This window comes from Aspergillus bombycis (genome assembly GCF_001792695.1).
Source record: "Aspergillus bombycis strain NRRL26010 chromosome Unknown contig00025, whole genome shotgun sequence".
Taxonomy (NCBI): Eukaryota; Fungi; Ascomycota; class Eurotiomycetes; order Eurotiales; family Aspergillaceae; genus Aspergillus; species Aspergillus bombycis.
Genome location: NW_019170027.1, coordinates 116568 through 141370, shown reverse-complemented (window position 1 = coordinate 141370; position 24803 = coordinate 116568). Strand labels below are relative to the sequence as shown.

At 50.4% G+C, this 24803-nt stretch overlaps 7 protein-coding genes across 7 annotated transcripts; 4 read left to right on the top strand and 3 right to left on the bottom strand.

Moving 5' to 3' along the window:
* Window positions 1-323: 323 nt before the first annotated feature.
* On the top strand, window positions 324-2175 carry ABOM_003937 (multicopper oxidase; the record flags this gene model as incomplete). The annotated part of the gene is made up of 2 exons (XM_022531067.1): window positions 324-591; window positions 647-2175. The coding sequence occupies 2 exons, from the start codon at window positions 324-326 to the stop codon at window positions 2173-2175; spliced, it is 1797 nt and encodes a 598-aa protein (XP_022390867.1).
* Window positions 2176-2510: 335 nt separating this feature from the next.
* Window positions 2511-4249, bottom strand: ABOM_003936 (MFS multidrug transporter; the record flags this gene model as incomplete). The annotated part of the gene is made up of 5 exons (XM_022531066.1): window positions 2511-3411; window positions 3465-3794; window positions 3858-3931; window positions 3981-4002; window positions 4056-4249. The coding sequence occupies 5 exons, from the start codon at window positions 4247-4249 to the stop codon at window positions 2511-2513; spliced, it is 1521 nt and encodes a 506-aa protein (XP_022390893.1).
* A 2128-nt stretch (window positions 4250-6377) lies between these two features.
* Window positions 6378-8633, top strand: ABOM_003935 (acetolactate synthase catalytic subunit; the record flags this gene model as incomplete). Its single annotated transcript, XM_022531065.1, has 4 exons — window positions 6378-6428; window positions 6480-6526; window positions 6768-6835; window positions 6892-8633. The coding sequence occupies 4 exons, from the start codon at window positions 6378-6380 to the stop codon at window positions 8631-8633; spliced, it is 1908 nt and encodes a 635-aa protein (XP_022390972.1).
* Window positions 8634-10429: 1796 nt separating this feature from the next.
* ABOM_003934 (pantothenate transporter) lies at window positions 10430-12418 on the bottom strand (the record flags this gene model as incomplete). Its single annotated transcript, XM_022531064.1, has 8 exons — window positions 10430-10763; window positions 10821-11045; window positions 11100-11328; window positions 11385-11452; window positions 11509-11771; window positions 11823-11903; window positions 11952-12053; window positions 12110-12418. The coding sequence occupies 8 exons, from the start codon at window positions 12416-12418 to the stop codon at window positions 10430-10432; spliced, it is 1611 nt and encodes a 536-aa protein (XP_022390894.1).
* Window positions 12419-14275: 1857 nt separating this feature from the next.
* On the top strand, window positions 14276-16415 carry ABOM_003933 (putative allantoate permease; the record flags this gene model as incomplete). Its single annotated transcript, XM_022531063.1, has 10 exons — window positions 14276-14467; window positions 14524-14718; window positions 14783-14877; window positions 14931-15331; window positions 15386-15511; window positions 15561-15673; window positions 15748-15834; window positions 15912-16028; window positions 16090-16174; window positions 16240-16415. The coding sequence occupies 10 exons, from the start codon at window positions 14276-14278 to the stop codon at window positions 16413-16415; spliced, it is 1587 nt and encodes a 528-aa protein (XP_022390896.1).
* A 3034-nt stretch (window positions 16416-19449) lies between these two features.
* Window positions 19450-21575, top strand: ABOM_003932 (uncharacterized protein; the record flags this gene model as incomplete). Its single annotated transcript, XM_022531062.1, has 7 exons — window positions 19450-19568; window positions 19627-19691; window positions 19762-20312; window positions 20369-20586; window positions 20638-20712; window positions 20767-20940; window positions 20996-21575. 7 exons carry the CDS (start codon window positions 19450-19452, stop codon window positions 21573-21575), a joined length of 1782 nt encoding a protein of 593 aa, XP_022390975.1.
* A 1153-nt stretch (window positions 21576-22728) lies between these two features.
* ABOM_003931 (cytochrome P450) lies at window positions 22729-24426 on the bottom strand (the record flags this gene model as incomplete). The annotated part of the gene is made up of 9 exons (XM_022531061.1): window positions 22729-22850; window positions 22915-23104; window positions 23156-23314; window positions 23380-23563; window positions 23624-23736; window positions 23803-23962; window positions 24017-24123; window positions 24183-24364; window positions 24417-24426. 9 exons carry the CDS (start codon window positions 24424-24426, stop codon window positions 22729-22731), a joined length of 1227 nt encoding a protein of 408 aa, XP_022390897.1.
* Window positions 24427-24803: the final 377 nt, after the last annotated feature.

Here is a 24803-nt window from a genome sequence, read left to right as displayed (position 1 = left end):
CACTGGAGGTGTCCATTTCGAGTCGATCAGGTTCATTGAGCCTTTTCAGATGTTATGGGGCTCCGCATCTCGGTTTCATTTGTCGGTTTGCCCTCCCGTATATGCACTATCCAAGCCACCGCAACACCGCCAATCATTAGCAAATGGAGCATTTTTCTTAGGCACATCTGGAATTGGGTTGCTTGTTTTATTTTTATAACTTTCGGTTTCAGCCCCCGTGCGTGCAGCGGGCATATATCTACCATGCGAGCCAGGTGGGCGCCTGGCTACATATCTACAGTAACTGTATCTTCTGGACGCGTTTGCTGCGACTTCTGTCCGGCATGCATTCTTCACTGACATTCCTGGCATTGGTCCTATGCCTGGCCTCATGGGCGAATGCGACAATCCACCATGTGCGCACCACCGGAAATACGGTGCGCTTCAATCTCACCCTGACCTGGGAGGAATGGGCCCCTGCCGGCATCCCTCGAAAGATGATCCTCGGAAATGGCCAACTTCCCAGTCCGCCGCTAGAGTTGCGACAAGGGGACGACGTCGAGTTCTTGGTGATCAATAACCTGCCCACCAATACGACCGTTCACTTCCATGGTAGGTTCCCTCCTCAACTGGATTCGAGAAGGATGAGTGACAGAATGCCTCCCAGGAATCGAGCAAAGTGGCACTCCTTGGTCGGACGGCACGCCTGGCTTGTCGCAGCAGCCAATTGCCCCTGGTGGCCACTTTCTCTATAAATGGCGTGCGACACAATACGGGAGCTATTTTTACCATGCCCATAACCGAGGACAGATCGATGACGGCCTCTATGGAGCGATCTACATACATCCGGATGACTCCGTCGAGAAACCTTTCGGCTTGATTACGAACAGAAGCAGCGAGCTCCAGGCCATGCGGGCGGCCGAAGAGACGACGCAACCGATAATAATCTCGGACTGGCGCCAGTTGACCTCAGAAGAGCTCTGGCGGGCTGAAGAAGACACTGGCCTGGACGGCTACTGTGCGAATGCCCTCCTCATTAACGGAAAAGGATCGATTGCCTGTCCCGGTGAAGAAAAGATAAACCAGCTCGCCAGCGCTGAACAGAAGCAAGTCCTGGGCAACCTGAGTCTGACTGATATCGGATGTACTTCCCCCATGGTAGTAGCCATGCAGGGGGTCTTTCCGCACAACTTCAGCGCAATACCGCCTTCGATGTTCTCCGGTTGTGTCGCCGGAGATGGTGGCACTGCGCAGGTCCTTGCTGACCCATCCCACAAGTATGTGAGCTATGACTTGATCAGTGCAGCCGGTGTCTCAATGGCCACGTTCTCGATTGACGAACACCCGATGTATGTCTACGCCATTGACGGACGCTACATTCGTCCCACATTGGTGGACGCCGTTACCATTGCAAATGGCAACCGGTATTCCGTCCTGGTCAAGTTGGATCAGCCTGCCGGGGATTATACGATTCGGGTAGCGAATAGCGGAGTCAACCAGGTTTTACATACCACTGGAGTGTTGTCATACAACACGCCGAAGCAAACGCAGCAGCACGAGTCAGTAGCATCAATCGATATCCACGGCGCAGTCGTGTCCTCCAACTATACTCTACTAGATGAAACCAAGATCGTCCCATTCCCGGTCGAGGTGCCATCTCACGAGGTTGCCCAGACACATATCCTGCGACTCACTCATTACAAAGCCTCCTACCGCTGGACCTTGGGAAACTCCAGTCTCCCGCTTGAACTAGAGAATGAATTGCCGCTGTTATTTTACCCCTCCACGGCTCAGCCAGACCATACTCTCAAGACGCTCAATGGAACGTGGATTGATCTCATCTTCGACATCCATGGTCAGCTACAGCCCCCCCATCCCATCCACAAGCACGCCAATAAATTCTACGTGATTGGCCAAGGGAGTGGAGCCTGGAATTACTCCTCCGTCGCCGAAGCCATGCAACACACCCCGGAGAGTTTCAACCTCGAAACCCCCCAGATCCGGGACACATTCATCACTCCACCATCGGCAACCGAGGACACCTGGCTAGCTATCCGGTACCAGGTGGTGCACCCTGGTGCGTGGCTACTCCATTGCCATATTCAGATCCATCTTAGTGGCGGAATGGGGATAGGCATCCTCGATGGGGTCGACGAATGGCCTGAAATCCCTGACGAGTATTCTATCCGGGGTTGACGGAATGAAAGTATGACGTTTAAAGACAACTTATGGCTCTATATCAATCTCTAGAACGTTTAATGTTTAGTATGTTAGGAAATGCACTTCAGACGGATCGTACCCTACAGATGTAAACTTTGGACAATCCTGCCATTGAGGCCTCAGTCTCCAATCTAGTGTAGAAGGATCGACGCTAACATGGGATACAGCCAGGTACGACAAACAAGGTAAAGACTACCTCGGGATGCAAACTACATGCGAAAGGTACCGGACGGTCGGCAGGATGACGAGGGTATTGCTTGGGAAATGATTTCTATCGACCATGCGTGCTCAGGGATATATCTATACACAAATCAATAATCCTCCTCCTTATTTCCCAGCTCCGCCGCTATCAATACACTATGTTTAGCAAACGGACTTCGATCTCGGATCCGGTCACCATAGAATATAAACAGTGGAGGGACTATACAGAACACAGTTGCTAGAGCGGCAAGGAGTGACACGGCCACATTGGCCGTGAGGCCATCAAACATTTGCTTAGTGAACAATGGAAACACCCCGGACAGTAGGGCTCGGAGAAAAGCCACGGCGGCCATAGCACTGGCCGAGTAGCTCAGGTAGCAGTCACTCAAGTAGGAATACAGCACGGTATCGAATTCATTCAACGCGTAACCCATCATTGCGAGAGGAATCGAGGGCACAATCCAGTGTATATTCGATATCTTTGGTGGAATGGTCCAGGCGAACCACCATAAACCCACCGCCAGCACTGGAGCACCGATCGCAAGGCCTAACAATTTATCTTCAGGCCGGACAGGAAGGTTCTTGCGCTGGCGAGTATCGAAGACCCGATTATCAAGTAGTCGTGTAAGAGCGCTGAACCAAATGCCGCAGGCACAGGCAAGAAAGGCGAGGGAGGATTGTGTTCGAGAGAACCCCATTGCTTCGTAAATCGGCTGTAGCGCTTCGGTAAACATGTAGAGAAGAGAAAAAGCGAAGGCAATCATCATGGCTATGATGAACACCAATGGCTCTCGGCAGAAGAGAATAGCGGGTCGGAATAGAGCCACCTTGAGAAAGGTGCGAAGGTCAGGGTGGTGATCATGATTTAATGCTTGGAGATCCTTTCCGGTGGTACGAGAAAGCTTAGCCACTTCTCGTGTTAGCAACAGAGATGGTCGAGATTCGCGGATGAAGATGAACAGGACACTTAGAACCCCGATGATCATCGCATAGATATAAAAGAGCCACCTCCTGCGAAGGGTGAGTCTGACGGCCCGGTGGGATACAAACGGGGGTGAACATACCAATTCAACAAGGTACTAACGTACGTGCCAATGATAGGTCCAATATTTAAGCCCAGGTTGGATGCAATAGTCCACAGGAACATCACCCAGATCCGTGGTCGCGAAGACCACATATCTTCGACACTACCTCCACCAACAGTATAGGGGATGGAAGCCAGCATCCCAGTCCCCACACGACCAATTATCACTGCAGCAAGGGAGTGAGGAACGCCTACTACCACACAGCAGACTGAACTCAAAGTACTGCTAATGAGATAGAGTCTCCTGCGACCAAAGCTTTCAGACCATGGGGGTAAGACGACTGTCCCTACGACCTGACCAAGCAGGAATCTATGGAACGTGAATCAGTCCACACAAAGCATTCGATTAGCATATGCGCTATGATGGGCTTACAATGTTACAAAGCAAAAGATGGATAACTCGGATCCAATCCCATATTCATGCTTCGCCTCTGAGGCTGCCGATGCCTATACCTGTTAGCGGTCACTTTTGATGTCACGGTTCTCTTGCACATACACCAGCAGTGCTACAAGCTGTCCTATCGAGAAGTTAGCCCGCAGCGGGTCCGATTCACCGATGGTCTGAGCATACAGGAAAAAGTCTAGCAGTAAGATGAGTCCCGTGTCAAAGCATTTCCGTAATATAGACCAATTCCTGGGATGAAGCGGATTATCACGGTGCCAGCGGATATACTGCCCATCTGGCGTCTGTTCTAGATGATGGTCTGCTAGATAGTCGCTTGGCAAGGAATTTCCGCCTGTTATGGAATTTGATCTGGAATTCATGACTCTCGAGGTAGAAATACGGCACGAATGCAAGAGTTCAATTAGAAGCTCCGTTGAAAGATTTTTCTTGAGCCTCTAGAAATCCGAACGTGCCTCAGAAGTGACAGTCCATGGTAAATGCGATGCTGTACTCTTCAAGATTAGTGGGCATGCCATTCTGTATATATTGGACCGAGAGCGCAAGGCCTTCGGAAACAAACTCTACATTCCGGTCAGGTACAGCTATTTTCCACAATTACACATACTTGTCAAGCAGATACGTCATATTTTAGTAAGTATATTTAACCCTTACATTGGGCTTGCGTTTCTATGTGGGCCTGGCGGGTACCATTGTCTAATTATTGCAGTGTCGCTCCTCAATATAACGGAAGAGGCATTTTTTTCAACCTACAATAACGTGCTAGTATAGCGGACTGAGCTGCAGGGGAACTGATCACCAGGGGTAACTCAGATTGTGGTGGAAATGCAAGTGTGTGGGCCCTTTACATTGTTGAGCAACATTATGACCATAGGTTAAATCTGACAGGATGGAAGGATAGCTAGCTACAGTACAGCCAGGTACGGAGTTGGACAGGGTCGTGTTCTTTAAATGTACGAGTCCGTTGGCATACACATGTTACTGTCCTACAGCTCACTTATACTTTACGTTTTGGTATGAAGATCTCCGTACCGAAGAACGTGTAGTGCGGTAGTCCCTTGCGTCGTAGTAGTATTAGTAATTCAGGATTGCTTCCACCTTCCCACATGGTTTCTTTGCACTAACAGTGAAGCATGCCCCTTAGCATGGGATAGCATGAGGAAGACCAAGTCAGAGGGTTGAACTTATGTATAGACTTTCCATGGCTACACATGGTATGAGCCCTCTGAGCTGGTCGAGTCAAAGTGGACAGATATAGTCTCAACTTAATCCACCGACTCTAATGCGCATAGGGGCAATTCGCGAAGACTCGCCAAGCATCGCATCGCGGAGTTATAATCCATTATGGTCCGCACGTTGTACATCGTGACAACGGCACCATATCTCGTTGATTGCACATTATCGCGGGTAATTAGTGAATGACGCTGGAAGTCAATGCTTCGGGCAAATATATCGATCATCTGTGCTTATCCCAGAGTCCAGGTGTGTGTGACAAGTGGTATAAGCAATTGCAATGGGGTAGGCGTTCTTCCGCGTCTGCACGTTTAAGATACTTTCTTGGTCCTCTTTGTGAATGATAGGCTCTTTCCAGAGCTGAATGAATGCGTGGGCATGTATTGTTCGGGACATTGGTGAGTGCGCTGTGTTCCCTGCCGCCGACAGGGCCGATGGGGGCGCCAATAAAAAAGAAACCGATAATTCCGCTAATGTCCCATCGGATGCGTGGGAACCTGTGTGCTGCGCTCTGTGCGCTACCCTCATTTTGATCAAACGGTTACGGAGCTCTTCCTGCTGGCATCTGTCTGCTGCTGGCCTTGAATACCCACGTCGTGGAGGTTACCAACCAGTTCTGGGCCGTCCGCACTATCAGCATTGAGCCAGCTCCAATGCTAATTTAGCGACCAATGGCTAGTATGTTGATCAAGATCGCGAACGGCCAGGCAGAGGTCATAGTGACGACGACAGAGGATGTTCTGGTAGAGAGACCGTGCTTACGTATGTCTGGACAGAGTCAATGGCAAAACCATAACGATCGCGAAGCGCAAGATATGGTAGGAGACGCAGCAGTGGGACAAAATTGGCTTGTGTGGGTGAAGAGAAGTAGATTGCCCTAGGGCAGCAGCATGAACTGTTGCTCGTCAAGGCTGCGCCATCTCACTATATAGTGGAGGGACTATTCCTTAACTTCTGTCCATGTTCGGGTCGATCTCGTTCAGATTTTGTTCGGATACCCGAGACTATGCCGCCAAGGCTGGATTAACCGGCGCGAGATGAGTCATTGATGAGGTTGAATTTAACGTCGGCATAGCTTGGCTGTAGTACTTGTCCAGAATAACGAGTCCGGTATCGCTTCCCCTGACATGAGTCATGTCGGTCCATATACGTAACTCTCTATCAAATACAACCGGCACGCCGGTGGCCGGGAGGCAATGTTGGTTGGAATAATGCCTTTGGCCTGACTCTTTTCCTTTACCACATACTCAGCGTGACATGTATAGAACACACCCTATCAGTCGGGCTGGCAATGCCCTGGCTCTTACCGTACGATGTCAACCAACCTCACTTGCTCGATCGCAGATTTGGGCTTGGAAGCTAGGAAGCATTGGACGAAAGATGACTACGGCTGTGACACAGTCGACGTAAGTCATATACCCCTAGTCCACAGGTCCTCATCGATTTGAATCGCTGTCGTGTGATCTCCTCAACCCTCGCTAATTCCGTGGGCATAAAGAAAAGCAGAACCCTCATCGAGAGCAAGCCTCCCCGGGACGGGCGCGGGTCATACTATGCCTTCAGCGAGCTCCCCATCAATTGAAGCAGACGAATCGTATGAGAATAGTTCAGGCTGTGTACGCGTCGTGGTACTAATGCAATCCATAGGCTTGTTGGCATGACGGGCGGCCAGATCTTTCACGAGATGATGCGAAGACACGGTGTCAAACATATCTGTACGAAGGTTAGGAGTCCCAGCATTCTTTTGGCTTACTGACACACATGTCGGCAGTTGGATACCCTGGTGGAACTATTCTTCCGGTCTTCGACGCCATCTACAATTCCAAGTATTTCGATTTCATCCTTCCTAAGCACGAACAAGGGGCAGGGCATATGGCCGAGGGGTATGCAAGGGCGTCAGGGAAGCCAGGTATCGTTCTGGTCACCTCCGGACCCGGTGCCACCAATGTCGTTACCCCGATGCAGGATGCTCTGTCCGATGGGACGCCGATGATCGTCTTCAGCGGCCAGGTCGTGACCACGGCGATCGGCAGCGATGCGTTCCAGGAAGCTGATATTCTCGGTATATCGCGCGGTTGCACAAAATGGAACGTCATGGTACGCAACGTTGCTGAGCTACCTCAGAGAATCAATGAGGCTTTTGAGATTGCGACGAGTGGCAGACCGGGCCCGGTTCTTGTGGATCTACCCAAGGACGTAACAGCGGGTATACTAAGAAAGGCCACCCCTACCGGGCCAGCGATACCTCGCATAGCGACCTACGCAAACACCGACGCGAACCAAACGTTACTCACCAAGTCGATCGCCAATGTCGCCAGGTTGATTAACACCGCGAAGAAACCCGTCATCTATGCAGGACAAGGTGCGATTCAGTCCCCGGGCGGACCTCGGGTGCTCCAGGAACTTGCAGAAAAGGCGTCCATACCGGTCACGACAACTCTGCAAGGCCTTGGAGCCTTCGACGAACTGAACGAGAAGTCCTTGCATATGCTGGGCATGCACGGCGCCGCCTATGCCAACATGGCTATGCAGGAAGCCGATCTTATTATAGCACTGGGGGCACGGTTCGACGATAGAGTGACACTAAACATCGCCAAGTTTGCACCTACAGCAAGGGCGGCAGCGGCAAAGGGTCTTGGGGGTATTGTACAGTTTGAGGTGCTACCCAAAAATATCAACAAGGTGGTTCAGTCCACTGAGGCTGTTGTCGGGGATCTCACGGAGAATTTGACCCACCTACTCCCCCTTTTGAGAAGGACCAGCATGACTGAGAGGCAAGAATGGTTTCAACAAATCAACGCGTGGAAAGCAAAGTGGCCGTGGAGTGCTTACAATCGTGATGATCGACCACATTCAATTAAACCCCAGTATGTAATTGAGGAGCTGAGTAAGCTCACTGCAGATCGCAAGCAGGAGACCATCATTACTACCGGGGTTGGCCAACATCAGATGTGGACTGCCCAGCACTTCCGTTGGCGTTATCCCCGTAGTATGATCACCTCTGGGGGTCTTGGTACGATGGGTTTTGGCCTTCCCGCTGCTATCGGCGCCAAGGTAGCGCGTCCAGATGCGCTTGTGATTGATATCGATGGGGACGCATCGTTTAGCATGACCTTGACAGAACTGACCACCGCCAGTCAATTCAATATCGGGGTCAAGGTCATCGTTCTAAACAACGAGGAGCAAGGAATGGTGACCCAGTGGCAAAATCTATTCTACGAGGATCGATACTCGCACACACACCAACGTAATCCAGACTTCATGGGCCTGGCAGGGGCAATGCACGTTGAACATCGACGTGTCAGCAAACCCGAAGACGTCGTTGACTCGCTCAAGTGGCTTATCCACACGGAAGGCCCCGCTCTCCTAGAGGTTATCACCGACAAGAAGGTACCAGTGCTGCCAATGGTTCCAGCGGGTTCAGGGCTGCATGAGTTCATTACATGGGACGCACATAAAGACAAGGAGAGAAGAAGTCTGATGCAGGACAGAACATGCGGGCTGCACGGATAAGGTTGGAAGCGGCCTTGTGGACAAGGCGTCAACCCTTTGTATATCTAGCTAAAACGTGACACTGTGAGGGCAGTGTTCCTCAAGAATTATACATAGCTGACATGGTCCAGCCGAGAATATCGGCTTGGGTCTTGTTCAAAGATATCCATGTATATGCACTTCATCCAAGGCCACGGATAACATACTTTCGCTGCCGAATGCCATGATAGTACAAACCCAACTCGGAAAGTCAGTAGTCAAGAGCCAAATGTCAAGTAGTATATGGAGCTACCGGTTTCAATAGTATCAATATAATATCAAACGCCTATAAAGAAGCCGCGATGAGTCTTTTGTATCCTCGCACTGCCTCTTCCAGTTCCCCGACCGTGATGGCCTCATTATCGGCATGGGCAACAAGGATGCTTCCAGGCCCATACAGATATCGCTTGACCCTTCGAGTCTCCTGATCATGGATCTCCAGTGCGGGGGCATCGGTTCCGTAGTTAACAGTGATCACTGGAAAGCCATCCACATCGACGTCGAAGTACTGGGGTAAAGCGCCTGTTTTGCGATCACCAAAATCCAGATAAACACTTTCGTCGTCTGTAGTAACGTCTGTCACCGCTTTCTCAACGATCACCCTTGTATCTTCTGGAGTTCCCGCTGCAAGGCGAACAGTGATCGCTGCTTCAGCATGCGCTGGGACGACGTTGGCGGCAACGCCACCATGGACTAAACCGATGTTCAAGGTTGACTTTCCCAAGGTTTCACTGCGAAGGAGACCACCGTTCTCGGGCGGAAGATCCTGCAGGGTATCCAGATGAGCGAGAATAGGAACGAGCGCAGAGATAGCACTTTGCCCTAGCCAGGGGTATCCCGAGTGCGCCGCTTTGCCCTCCGAGACCAGCTTGAATCCCAGAGTCCCTTTATGTGCCGCGACGAGGCTGAGCTCCGTTGGCTCTCCGAATATGACCGCACGGTATGTCGGAGGCGTCGGGTTGAGGTCGGAGTGGGAGAAATGTTTCATTCCCACGCCGCTGTTTTCTTCGCCGACATCGAACAACAACCCGATCGAGGCATTGGGATTTTCGCTGAGTGTTTCCAAGGCGGCAAACACGATCGCCGCAACACTCGCTTTGGCATCCACCGTACCACGGCCAGCAATTACTACGTCGGTACGATTGAAGGACCCCGTGTCTGAGGCTGGTGCATGGAGGGAGTAAGGGATGAAGGGCGGCACCGTGTCGATGTGGCTGGTCACCAACACGTCCGGATGCCTGTTCTTCCCAACATACGCGTAGATGTTGAATCTTTCTTCCTCCTCGTCGCTTTCCGCAGTGACCACTTGTTTCTCTACTGTCAGGTTCTGCGACGTGAGGAAATCCAACACAAAATCCCCCACGTGTTTCTCGTGTCCACTGATCGAGGGGATTTGCACGAGGGATCGGTGGAAGGAGAGCAGAGGCGATCCGTCGATGACTCGATCGAGATCCGGGGATAAATCGCCGAGCAAGGGATGTTGATGCTGTAGGGCCAGCGCCCCAGCTGTCACTACGGTAACACGAAAGAGATCAGTCGCCTTCATAGTCCAAAATCTCTGTCAATGGTGGACGGGGTGTGAGAAAAGCTTCATCGACACGATGAGGGGGGGAGGAATTGATAAGACAATCGGTCCCCGCTATGGCGCCTTGGCCTTTACACGATCCCCAGTGTCACTCGTTTACTATCTAGCCCTCGATTGACTTATCACGCAGGAAACATGCATGCTACCGGAGGCATTGAGTACCCTCGGCCCCCCTCCCTCCATACAGGACCCGTTACTGCCGCTTCTCCCCAACGTGTATATCCACATCATCCAAGACCGCTTGATTCTGCTTCGCCGCCGCCAGCCGGATTCTCTTTAATTTCCTCGTATCCACGTCGACCTTCCACGTAAATCCCCAAGTGATAAGATTCATAATGATGGCCATTCCCACGAACCCCATCGCAATCCCAAACGACGTCGTGTATCGTGGCGCGTACCGAGAATTAAACAGTTGAGACCCCACGGCCCCCCCAATTTGACCGTAGCTATTCGCAAAGGCGATGGCGAAGGCAGAACCCGTGGCACCCTCAGTGGTCTGCACGCGCCAGGGCCACATCATCACGTACCTGTCGAGCGTTAGCGTCTACGAAGTGATCAGATTATACAGGGGATGGGAAGCTTACCATGCGGTTGAGAGCCCGCCGGCTAGAATGGTTGCCGCGTACACGCCGCCGGTATTCGGAAAGGCATAGAGCACGCCATAGCACGCCTCGATGACAATCATGAAAGCGAGGGGAATGGCGGGCTGGGGAATCCTTCCCTTGTCGGCCAAGATACCAAAGACGACTGTCAAAAGTACTGCGAAAACCGCGGAAGGAATGTTTAACAATTGGGCTTCACCCATAGAGCTGCCACGACCATTAGCCAATCTGCCGCCAGGTTTCACTGTCGGAATAACTCACGTAAACCCAAGGTTGGCTATCACGGTTGGTTGGTAAAATGTAAGTCCGGTAGTGCCGACGGTGAAGAAGGCCCAACAGAGGAGGAAGAGCCATATTCTCTTGTTTTTCAGAGTCGTGATGAGTTCGCGCAGGTCGAAATTGGCTTCCGCTGCTCTCGGAGCGTTACGAGGGAGGCGCGCTTCAATGAACGTCTGCTCTCTCTCAGACAGCCAAGATGCTGTAGAGGGAACTATACAAGGGTTAGTCCAATGCAGCTCCTCCTACTGGTATGATGGTGATACGTACAGTCTGGTAAGAGGAAGTACGTAACGATCCCCAATATCACGGTGAAGATGCCTTCGGTCAAGACTAGCCTGGAAGATAGTCTCAATATCGTATCGTTGACTTTTCACACTGGAAGGTCCCTTACCATTTCCAGCCAGATAGCCCACCAGCTGTCACTCCGTTAAACGCAAAGGCAAGCACACCACTGATGACCGTGCTGAAGTTCCCGAGAAGTGTCACAAGGACTATCCGAGGGGCAATCTCATCCGGTCTATACCAGTAACATAACTGGACAAGCATGCCGGGCCACAGGCCGGCCTCGAAGAGACCAAGGAAAAAGCGAACCGCATACAGACCCTGTCGGTTAGTCACCGCTGCATGACAGCAGAGCACGACTCCCCAGGATACCTGTGGTTTTTAGCATTTAGGACTCCCTTATGACCAGTTCATTTGACTAACCATGATGCGGGCCTGCCAGATGGACGGTCGGGCGCCTTTCAGCAGAAGATTGGAAGGTGCCTCTGCGAGTATATAGGGGATCTTCAAGCAATTAGTATAAATCTTGGTCATACATCTGGCCCAACTCACGTAATACATGGTCGTCACCAGATTATACTGATCAGATGTCATTTTGAGCTCAGTTAAGATATTGCGAGACGTTCCTTTATCCATGGTTAGAGCATAGGATACCTGCCAAGGTTAGGATGGAGACTTGCATGTCATAATGAATCGCTGTGTAAACGTACATTTGTAAAATCGACACTCTTAACCATGTACATGATCGCTAAGAGTGGAATGAGGTGCCAGTCTATTCGTCGTAGTAACTTTTTTTCCTCTGCGCTACTAAGACTTGCTCGCGCGCGCATCAGATCGGCGTCGTAGCCTGGGATAACATCTCCTTCGTACTCAGGCAGCGAGTCATTTTCAGTTCTCTTGACATAGTGTACGTTTCCTCTTCCCTGGCCCGGTGATTCCTCTATTGAAATGTCGCTGGCTTTATTGTTTGTCGAAGTTGCTCTTGAGGCGTCGTCCTTTTCAGAAAGTCCCCCAGACATCTTGGGAAGCCAAAGAGCGAGCAGTCAAGATGTTTCCCGGGATGTGTAATGAAATACTAAGGGGGTTTCAAGGACTTTATGAGCTGCGTCCATAATTTCAAATTATCATAATTGGTCAGTGAGCTCGCTTATCGTTTGGCAATAGCCAAACCTAATGACGCAAGGAGAACCTCCTCGGTACGGAGGGCATAGGAATATGGCGTATCAATCCGACATACCCCGCAGATGGGAGATCGATTTGCTGATAAGATATAGAAATGGAATGCTCCCTTTCTTGCATAAAACTTGGAGCTAGACTTTGGAAGGCTAGTGGCAGTGCCGACTGTGTCGACTGGACACTGACATGCTAGCGAGCTGTGACATCGCGCATGGATGTGCAGAAACGGACACCGTCCAACCTCTTGCATACGACGGGATATATCGGCAAGTGCTATCCTTTGCATCCAGCTCGGCAATATCCTTCAGTCAGATACTTCTCTCAGGGCTTGGCTTCGTCTCAGTTTCCGCACGGCTTATCGTCACTTAATCCACCAATTAAGGCGATGCCAAGTTGTACTTATATCTCTACAGACGACTATGTGGATGCCACCCGATATTAGACCCACCTCTTGGCATAGATTAGGGTCAGAGGGTCTTTGACACTGTTTCTAGACACAGGGGCTACTATCATGGGGTGTCTCCCAGTGTTACTGTCATTCTCAACTGGAGAATGCTGTAGGTACATATACGCTTTCTTTCTTGCAGTCCTAAAGGGCAGCATTGACCTAGTTCAATCAGTAGGAAAAGAAGAATAGACTTCGTTCAGGGTATAAACATGAGTTAGAGGACGAAGTAAATGGAATGTCGAGTGAGGGTTGTCAATCCAACCCTGCATTGTGGAGCATTGGTAAAGTCATACTTTCACTCTGGACCCTGATGTGAGCGTCGGCATTAACGCTAGCTTTCGGTAACTTAAATCCAGCGAATGCGTATATTAGGTTCGCTTATTTCTCGATCTAGATTGCCTGTGTTCCTGAACGGAACAATGTATCGAGTTGATATACATACACTCATGCGACGAAGGAAAGCATGATACGACCCATGTCCAGCCGGCAAATTGTTGGGGTTGGGAGGCTCCACAGTTGAATGTAGCCACATTCCTCCCAGGGCGAAGAGGAGACACAACGCACCTCATGGTGTCGGACAGGTTTATTTTTTGACTTCGCCAACCACATTGGTGCCTTTGCAGGCCTAGATAACTTGGTGTGACACTAATATGGAGTCTAAAACTGCGTCAGAAACCGTTCGTATTGTGCATCCTTTCTAGACATGCGTTAGCATTGTCAACAGACGTATCAAAGTGGCCACAGCAAAAAAAAGACCAACCGCCAAGCCAGGCCGACATCGCAATGCTTGTTTGACACCTTAAGTGCCGCGATTGCTTCTTCTCTTTGTTCCAAGCTTGTCATCGCCTCCTCATATATGGTGGGGAATGTCAAATTACGCTAGGGTATGGCGCAATCATATCTGCCGACCATCTAAACCTGACCTCAGAATCACAGGTCTGGCTGGGCTGCCAGATATCTGCTTCTGCCTTTTTTCCATGCAATGTGTAAAGGATTGGTATAGAGTCTGCGCGCAAAGCAAATTACGATATGGGTGCACTGAACACCTTCCAACCTTTACAGGAGCTTAATTCAATACCGAGAAAAAAACGGCCAGGTCTTCTAGCTAGCCCCAAGATAAGAGATGGCGTGATGAGGAGTATCAATGAGCAATGAGGCCATGTCTAGTATGAATGTCATGTTCACATAGATTCAAATACGGTCGCAAATCCGGCTGTCAGCTGGGCTTTGACAGGCCAGCCACGCATCGAACATGGACCGCAGGAAAAGCGCCAGTGGATCAGGAAGTCTCCATCCAGATGATGGACAGAGTCACACCAGGGAGCAGATCAAGGTGCAGCCAATAAAGTCATGGAAAGGTTACATATGGGATACTTGGGAGCTTCCACCGGAGCAGCGCTGGCTGCTATTCAAAGTCGATGCCTTTGTCCTTACGTTTGCCTCAGTAAGTCATTCCCCTCTACGGAAGCAGAGACGATCCAGCTTAACGTTGATTACTAGATCGGTTACTTTCTAAAGAATCTGGATCTTAACAATATTAACAATGCCTTTCTCAGTGGCATGAAGGAGGACTTGAATATGTATGGCAATCAGCTGGTTACTAGCACGTCTATCTACACCGTGGGATATGTAATTGGGCAGATACCGTCCAACCTTTTGCTGACCAGAGTCTCGCCTCGATGGGTAATTCCGGCGGTATGACTCTCTTCCAGATTCTGTGCCCATCCAGTATGGTATATCGCTAACAGACTACTTGCAGCTGGAGGTCGGTTGGGGGATAGCCACGATTTGTACGTCCAGCGTGCAGTCGTATCGGTCACTATATGCCATCCGCTTTTTAGTTGGTCTTTTCGAGTGCGTATGTATCACCTTTTTCCAGTCGCACATTGCTGATTGTCCCTGTGCAGATCCGGCTTCTACCCTGGTATCCACTACCTACTCGGATCATGGTACACTCCACGTGAGATAGGTAAGCGAGCGATGGTTTTCTGGCTCGCCGGTTCGATTGGAACGTTATTCAGTGGATTCCTGCAAGCAGCCGCTTATACGAACCTGAACGGTGTTCACGGCCATGCTGGCTGGCGCTGGTTGTTTATCATCGATGGTATCATCACGTTACCGCTTGCCCTAGCCGGCTTCCTGTTCTTCCCTAACCTCCCGCAAGATGGGAAGAAAACGTGGTGGACGACCGAAGAGGAGCATGTCCTTTCGGTTAGGCGTATGGAGGCTGTTGGCCGTGCAGGAAAAGAGCCGTGGACCGTCGCCAAGGCTAAGCGAATCTTCCTCAGCTGGCATACCTATCTTCTACGTTTGTGGAACTCCTCCATTTGTTCAAGTGCCCACATAGACTAACTGAGCCTAGCTTTACTGTACATCGTCTGGAATAACGGTTACCCACAAGCCGGCATGGGGTACTGGTTAAAGAGCTTCAACACGACCCCTCCTCCGGTGCCGGGTACATCATTTTCGGTGCCGCAGATTAATAACTGTGAGTAGTCCTCCAAAAGTGCGCGGCACTCGTACTAAGCCTGTTATAGATCCTATGGTTACGACGGGAATTTTTGTTGTAGTAGCTTTGAGCTGGGGTTGGCTGTCCGATGGGTGTCGCGGTATACGGTGGCCTTTCATCTATGCGGGAGCCATCATCACGGTGAGCCCTCGAAGCCTTGGCTGCAGCTGTGCGCTCTATGCACAAGGTCACTGACTTCCATGCTCGATCTGTAGATGATTTTCTGTATACTTCTGCGACAGATGCCGCTCTATGACAATATCAAGGGCCGTATGGCTGTATATTGGCTGAGTAACATTGGCGTGAGTTCCTCCCCGCTTGCTCAATATGACAAAGTAGTCGATAAATGAGATATATCGTGCTCACTGAATGACAACAGAGCGGTGCTGGTCCGCTCATCTTGAGTTGGATCAACGAGATCTGTTCAGCGGACACCGAGAAAAGAGCTTTAATTGTCGGTTTAGCGAACGACCTTGCTTACGTCGTTCAGGCGGTGGTAAGTGCCTTGTAATCCAGAATTTTGTCTTATAGGAAATAAAACTAACGTATCTTGTTAGGCACCGAACTTTGTCTGGAAGACCACCGACTTCCCGGCTGCTAGGAAGGGCTATTTATGGGATATCGTCCTCCAGTGTCTACTCAGTGAGTCTCCTACGTGCACCGCTTGCTATTGTACCTGCTCCTAATTCATCGCGTGTTCTCTACAGTCGTTGTGACCGCTGCTATCCAGGTTCAGCTCTGGCGGGATAGAAGAAAGCCATCTGTTAGCGAAGAGAACGATGGCTTCTCATCTGACTCTCAGAGCGACGATCCACCACAGCAGGACAGTGATGTTGAGCAGGGGAAGATGGCCCGCACCGAGGTCGTCGCGGTACACAACTAAAATCAAATTCTTCATAACGTATAGAACTAAGCTCGAGTATCGGAATAGAATATACCGGACTATATCATGAGCTGCCTTTAAAGCCAGCGATAGCGACACTAGTTATCAACCCCCTATAAATATATATATTCCCAGCCATTCCAATGTGACACTTGATCGTCCCTGTGTACCGGAATTGAGCTTGGCATTGTTCGTCATGAACCTGGAAGCGGTGTCTGGCTTTAGTTGAAGTGACTACAGTTGCCCTAGGACCTCTTCTAAATATGCCGATTCGGGTGCCTGCAACTTCTTAACAACCTTCCCATGTTGATAAATAACTACCGTCGGCACGAAAGCTACCACCGCCTCATCAGCAATACTTCCTTGCTCCTCCACATCAACCTTGAAGAATTTCACGTTCTGGTACTGATTTGCGATTTGCCCAATCTTTGGCGCCAGACTCCTGCAAGGGCTGCACCATCTAGCCCAGACGTAGAGGATCGTGGGTTCGGTTGTGCAGTTACTTGGTGGTATTCTTCCAGGCTGTACGTGGATTTAGACAACTGGAGTAGATAGTGTTGGAGGGAGGTTGGTATAGATGAGGGGTCAACCTTTTGAGCCCATGCAGCGCCACTTTTCATATGCTAGTGCCTCGAGGAATGGTAGAGCTAAGACTGAAGAGATACGATGTTTGTGCTGGTGTCTGGCTGTTGACGAAGTGGGATGACGTGCATGAGATTCGTCCATGGACTTGACCTAGAGCCTGAATCCAAGGCCCAGGCTAACCGAAGTTGGTTAGAGATTGTTCTAGGATGATATCAAAGCGTTCTAAGCGAGGAGGCCAATAGGGTTGTTCAACGCAGACACAGCTGCCTACATCTGATGCTAAACATAACATGATTCGACATCTGGACAATTCATTCCTAGCGGTCCTGACCAATGGTTGGTCTGGAATAGTTAACACATTACAGCACCTAAGCAATGCGTAAGGGATTTACGGCCTTATGGAATAATTGCGAGTTCTGCATGTCAGTCTCCACCTGCTTCACCAACTCAACGAAAGTCAAATGTGCCTCCCCTGAGAGGCGACTCATCCCCATTCCAAACAAAACACGTCCCCCAGGAATAACACTCAAATCATTCTTTAATCGTGTACTAAAGCTTGTCTTTCGTATATTTAGGTTTCATACGCATCCAACCGGTGAACCGTTGCTGTGACTTGATGTGCAGATTTTATCACGAACCGTATGTCCTTGGTTGGGCCCGTCATGATTGCCAGATAGTTTCCTCAAAGCATAGTATTGCAGCCAAATATAGATTCCGAATGCAGCTCAGCTGAACTTGAACGTGGCAGGACACACGCAAGTACTATGTGGTCTATCAGAGCCCCGCTAAGTTACCGGATTTCTCGAACTGGTGGTCAACCTAGGCTGGCACACTTCGCAGGCTTCCCCTGGATTCAATAAATTCCTGAATGGACACTAATGCGCGTTTATGGTTTTAAGCATTTCCTTTCCAATATATAGTCAAACTCAAGCAATGGTGCGGCCGCACCAAGTAACAGTATGTGTATGAGCCTACCGGGGGCGATGAACAGCAAAAGGAGTTGGAGAGTCAATTTTGGACTTTTATGCCGTAATATTGCTACCACACCACGCCCACCAACAAAAAAGACCGTGTATATATTCCGGTATACAGTTGATAATATCTTTAGTGATGTATTAACACTCGAATTTGATATGGATAGGTGGATATACTAGACATCTCGCCATATATATATCTAACGTAGGCTGAGTTTATAGACTATGGTATACCCTCCTGCCAGTTGCAAAAAGCTACTAGTTTTATCATTCTACTATTCCTCATGACTTACTCTACAGGCTAGAAGGTCTATGAACTCGGTAGGATTATAGAGACAAGCTGGCGGAGAAAAGAAGTTGTTTGCCAACATGAGAGAGTACTAAAAGTCTTGATAAGTGGAGACCCTGTTGCTCTGCCACACTAAAAGAGGCTGTAAACGAACTCACCAATGATATGGCAGGATTCAAGAGAAGAGAAATGGCTGTCCAGCGTGGACCCACCGATGCCAGCAGGCCAAAACATTGATTTCATCCATGGAAATAGTACCGTGCGTACGGTGCACCGGGCCTAGATTACATTCTCCGGCCCGCTTACTCACTGAGACTTCTAACTGCTTACATATCTGATCCCTTATCGTCGAATGGGTACCCGATCTACGCAAGAGCGCTGAGTCCTGACTTGGCAAACACCCCCGGAGGCAGAAGAACATTCCACGTTTATCTTTGTGACTCAGGTTAATCCCCGGTGCTTAGCTCGCGATATGAGGAAAGAAAGACGTTCAGGACGCCAGTTACCCCACTTGACAATCAGTCTCGGAGGCGACGCACGGAGGCATCGTTGTGCTGTACGGGCTCGGGATTTGTAGACAGGAAACCGTCGAGGGATCGGCTGCTCCACCACGGCCTGCTTTGCGTGGGGGCTGGGAAGGTCAAGCACATTCCACTTCCATCGGTCCCAGGAATGAGTTCTAGTGCTTTTGAATTGCATAGAATTCAATGAGAAAACACAAGCTAAAAGGCTAAAAAAGGCTAGAAAGAAACCGAGAGACGGGGAAGCATTGCTGTGGGAGTCTTGGGTGTCATGGGAGTGTCCCAGACTCTCACACTCAAACAACAAGTATCGCTGGGCGAAGGATGCGTTATTGATCCACTTAGCCTCAAAGAGGTTAACTGCAGTGGCGATCAAAAGCTAAGCCACTGGAGTACGGGCTGGACAAGTCCCGGATTCGCCCAATGCATGTCCTCGGTAGTCAACTCATGGAGGGCCTTGCAGATCGCCGGACGCGCTAGCAGAAGGGTCATCTTGGGCCACTTCCCAGCAAGGCTGAGACAATCTGATCGATCCAAAAATGCTGCCTCCGTGAGTCCGGTGAACTTCGTTGTCCAAGACCACACGAGAACACGAATGATTTTGGTCGATATTTCTTTCCCACCGAGAAAGAGGCCTTGAGCAGATCCTGTACCTCGTGAACCCGATGACGACGAGGAATGTACTGCTCTTCCTGGGGCTCACTGGGTTGAGCCTCCAGGAGCCAGACATATTGAAGGACTTCTGCAGACTCTGGGGACACCAGACCGCGGTAATCGATCGCAAGTGCGACCTCTGTTAGATCTACTCAGAGTTGATCATCGATCCCACTGACCCATCTCAGGCTCTTCATCGACGGCGGCTTCGTGAACTATAACCCTCTGAGCGAATACCCCGACAATGCAACCAGTATGTGCATCATTTACCGTGAGGATTGTATGGCGATCACTCGCGATCACTAACCTCCCCTTTTGTGAAGATACCGCCCTGCTCTATGCGGACTTCGATGTCAACAATCAGGGGATGCCGGCCGTCTACAACAATCTGACAAAACCCGCCGATGCGCCCGATGTGAACGGAGGAATTCTGTGGCCCGACACCGTCAACAAGATGATCTATCTCTACGGCGGCGAGTTCGACCAAGCTTCCCCGGGCAACTTCTCGCTGTGGTCGTACGACGCTCTCTACAACCAGTGGAACACCGTCACCCCCGATTCCTCACAGGCGGGTATCAAACGGGCCAGCTACGGCGCTGGAGTAACGTTGCAAGATCGTGCGGCTGGCTTCTACTATGGCGGATGGCTATCGAACGCGTCGGTCCCGAATTGGGGATCGCAGCGCCCCAAGGCCTTGTCGACGATGCTGCAGTACAACATCCTGCAGAATACGTGGACGAATTCATCCGGTCCCGACACGGTCGGCCGTGCGGAAGGGGCCATGGTGTATATCCCAGCAAGTGAAGGCATGTTGGTGTATATCGGAGGCGTGCAGGCTGCCAATAATGGCACCACCGTTGGCCAGCCCATGGATGTGCGTACCTCATCATTACCCTCTGCGGTTGCCTGTCGACGACTCACATTTGGCAGGAGATTTTGCTCTACGACATCTCAGGTAGTAAGTGGTACACTCAAAAAGCGACCGGCGACGTCCCAGAGCGACGGAGGAGATTCTGTGCCGGTGTCACCTGGGCGGAAGACCATTCATCCTATAACATATATCTCTACGGGGGCATTGGCGCTCTAGGAGGTGTTGGCTTCGATGATATTTACATTCTGTCCATGCCCTCCTTCAAATGGATCAAATGGTACGTCTCAGGCCTTGCATCGGCCCATGGTGGTTAGTTAATCTGGTCTAGGTTTCCTGCCGGGCCCGGCACCGGTTATCCTAAGCATTCCATGTCCTGTACTGTTGTAGATGGGGCCCAGATGCTGTAAGTGCCACTCGAAACTAAGCGATGCTAACGTGGATATCTAATCAGAAGCAGTGTTATGGGCGGCACGCAGCCCAACTCCACGGACTGTGATGTGCCTCCGATATACGGAATGCATAACATGTACCTGGGCAAACAAAATCCGGAAGATGCGATGTGGGCAATGTTCCGATCCAACCTCACGAGCTACGAGGTTCCGTCCGAGATTATCTCTACCATTGGGGGATCGTACGTATCTCGGGTCAACGCATCCACACCTTTGACGCTGACTATTTGTCTCTAGCGCCACCGGGGGCGCCAATACCACTCAGCCTTCCGGCGGCTTCGATAACCGGGACCTTGCCGTTTTCTTTTCGCGCACATATACCGCACCAACCCGCTCACCCACCCGCACGATCCCAACACCATCCTCGGGGTCATCTGGTGGCTCTAAGCGGGTAGGCGCCATTGTCGGGGGCGTCATCGGCGGCGTCGCGGGGGTATCAATCCTGGCTGCCCTGCTGTTCTTTTACCTACGGAGAAAGAAGAAGAGTGTACCGACCGAAGAGGACCAACCGCAGCCACAGCAAGACACAAAAGATCCGGCCCTTGCGGGAGCCAGCGGACCGGATGAACATAGGAGAAGCGAGCTGTCGGCAGGATACCCCGGGCAACAGGAAGGCATCAGAAGCGAATTGCCTGCGGAAGTCGTTGCGCAACGACAATCGGCGAGAAGCGAGCTAGGAAGCCCGGCCCTTGTAGAGTTAGAGGGCGACACGGCGCCATACTCACCCTCCTCACCCACCTCGCCTCCTGGCTCTCCACTACCATCTCATCCCCTTGTCCCTGTTTCTCCACAACGCGGATCGGCTCCAACATCATGATACTAACGGTGGAAACCATGGCAGCCACCGCACTGGTACTCACAACCATAGCCATAAAGGAACACGTACACATAGTAGCATCACTTGCCCTCCCCCCAAACCGAGGAATGTCCGAGGTTTTGCCGGTCCCGTCCCCCGGATGAATGTCTGAATGTTTATAGATGATCTAACAGTTGATATGCCGTGGGACTTGGGCTGAGACTCTTTTCCTAGATTGTGCGATAATTCTTGTTCAAACATACTAATATCCAGTGTTTATATAATACTTTTCTACTATGTTAATTAACCTTTTCTTTTTTTTTTTGAACTATGGCTGCGGCACTATCCTCCCCATACACACTCGCCCTCCGCGAGTAATAGACCGGCTTTTTGCGAAAACGCTGGGAACGCCACATTCGCAGCCATGTGTTGGTACATACGACCAAGGTGTAAGCTCATCGTGGATCATTGATTCGAGTGATTGGTCGATTGGTGATGTCCCACAGCAGATTCTGCTTAGGGCTAATGTGCGCTCCGGCGTTCGACCCCCAGACGTGTGTATTGTACGTACCCCACCTGAGCCACGGCGAAACAAAAGATAACATTCTAGAACTGTCTCTCGAAAGGTTATGAGTGAAGGGTGGTCTGGAGTAATGGTCAGTCTTGCTCGGGCCACGAAATGACGGCGATGTTGCGGTGTACCTCACATCGAGGTTCATCCCTGCTTAGCGGTAAGGGATGCGGGATTCGAGAGATGCCTTCCTTTGATACAGATTTATGAGAGACCTGCAGGAGGCAATGTCAGGCTAGGTTAGGAGGGGCCTACCCAACCAAACTTCGTGTCAAGATAAGAGAGTTTCCATATCCATCAAGGTGTTGACTTATACAACTTTGCCACAGCAGATGTAGCGTCTGGGGATTCGGCTGCTTGTTGTTGGAGATTAGCCAAGTACGCAAGCTATTGAGAAGGCAAGCTCCGTCGATATTGTCTGTGGATTCGTCATATCCTTTTTTGCATCAATAAAATATCTATGGAGGAATCTATTCTTCGCCTAATCTTTGAAGAATTAAACAAGTCAAGGGAACAATTTAATATCCGGAAAGTTACAATTTAAAAATACATAAGCATAATCCAGGTGAAGCCAATTTGCAATTTCACGGTTCCTCCTCCGTTTCAATCGCTATCCCAAGTCACCGGAAGCCCAATGATACCCACGTCCCTGGTAGGAGGTGTCCACTGGATCTCCGATTTGGGGACCGCGAGCCTAAGGCTCGGGACTGTTTGGAATAAAGTGGCTACAAACGTGTCCAGTCGTGAGTTTCCAGGTCTTAGCATGGGATCTGTGAGCTTTTGACTTACAAAAGACAGTCTCTAGCTCCGCACGCGCAAGCCCTTCCGCGATGCACCGATGATCGCCGTATCCGAAGCCCAGGGCCTCCTCTTGTCCTCGCTTTCGGAACATGTCGAAGGTGTCTGGGTCGGGGAAGACCTCGGGATCACGATTAGCAGCTTGATTTGACGCAATGATGCCTTCGCCGGCTTTTATTTTCTGTGATTGTTAGCAGTTGATGAACGACAGGGAGAAGTATAGGATTCGGACTTGTCCACGAAGTTCGATATCCACGGTAGCCACACGCCGAGTAGCGAGTGCGGATGCTGTGTGGTAGCGACATAGTTCCTCTACAAATAGCTTGGAGAGCGATGGATCTTCCATTAACCGCGACAGTTGCTCTGGGTGCTCGAGCAGGGTCACCACGCCCTGAAGAGTCGATAGATCAGCCCAAGCTATTCAACCCTTCTGTGTTCCGGATAGTTTGGTCATACCAAGGCGATCATGCTTACAACGGTAGCGTTACCGGCCACCAAAAGAAGAAATGCTACCTGAACCACGTCAAGTTTCTCAAGGTGTCCTGGTTTCAATTGCTCCATGACCAGGGTGCTTATAACATCTTTGCCAGGGTGTGCAGTTTTCTTATCGACCAGTTTCTCCAAATAGTCCAGCAGCTCCCTACAGAGATATATCAGCCCTGTGTTTCAAGCACGTACACTTGACATGGAACGCCATTACTTGTTGGCAGCTTGGGCGGCAGCAGCAGTGCTACTTCCATTAGTCCGCGTCGCATCACACCCGCGTAAATATTCGAAGTCTTCATGCGGTATACCGAGTATATCATAGATGATCTATGACAGTGTCCGGTCATTAATCTATACGAACACGATATAAGACGATGGAAACGAATGACTCACATGGGAGGGTATTGGCAGAGCAAAATACTTCACAAGATCCACTTCTTTCCCATCCTTACCAACCGTGATCAACTCATTCAGATAATGCTGAACAGTGTCCCGAATGAACGGAAGGCGAGATTCAACGTATCCCTCATCGAAAAAGGCGCTAACCATGCTCCTGCCTCGCTGATTAACCCTAGGTATGCCGTGAGGAGGGATGCGGCAGACGTACCTTTGATGCATATGATCGGGAGGATCCATATCAACGAAGGTCGGCCGGTTTTTCGCAGCTGCCTTTCCACCAGGGGACATTTCTGGAAAGCCCTCTCGCTGACGAACCTGCGACAATATTAGTTAATCCCATCATACTGCACAGAGGCTAGTCCACATGATTGCACCTTGGAAAGTCTGGGGTCCGTAAGAACTTCGCGAACATCCTTGTGCTTTACCACCAACCATGGATGGCTCCCATCCCAAAGCTCGACGCGGGAAACAGGACATTCTCTGAGAAGACGGTGAAACTCTGCAGGTGGTTCATCGCCACTCGGGCGAGCGAAAGGGAATCTGGGATACGCTGGATCTAACTCGATATCAGCGTGAAAGTCCAGCGTTACCGTTAATATACGACATACCTGCACTCATTGTAAAGCTTGAACAATCTCTTTGTGCAGCAAGCTTATTCTGGTGTGTGTGTACCCTGTAATATATGCTATTCTACCTAGAGCCGATCACCCCACGATGTGTCATCCTGCGCCATCCCCTCCACTATCAGGCAATACCACATTGTCATGTCATATGAGACATTGTTTTGGATAGATTTTATTGGTGTGTGGTCCGCGGAAATGCTAGGAACAAGGTACACCCGCGGCTATTACGGGCTGTATGCATGGTTGGAAAAAAGCCATGAAGTCAGACCTGAGGAACCAAGGGTTCGTGGCATTGGTCTCGATTCATCTATTGTGTTGCTATTACCTTCCAGTTACTGGTGAATCAGCCCCTGACCACGTCATTCCAAGATG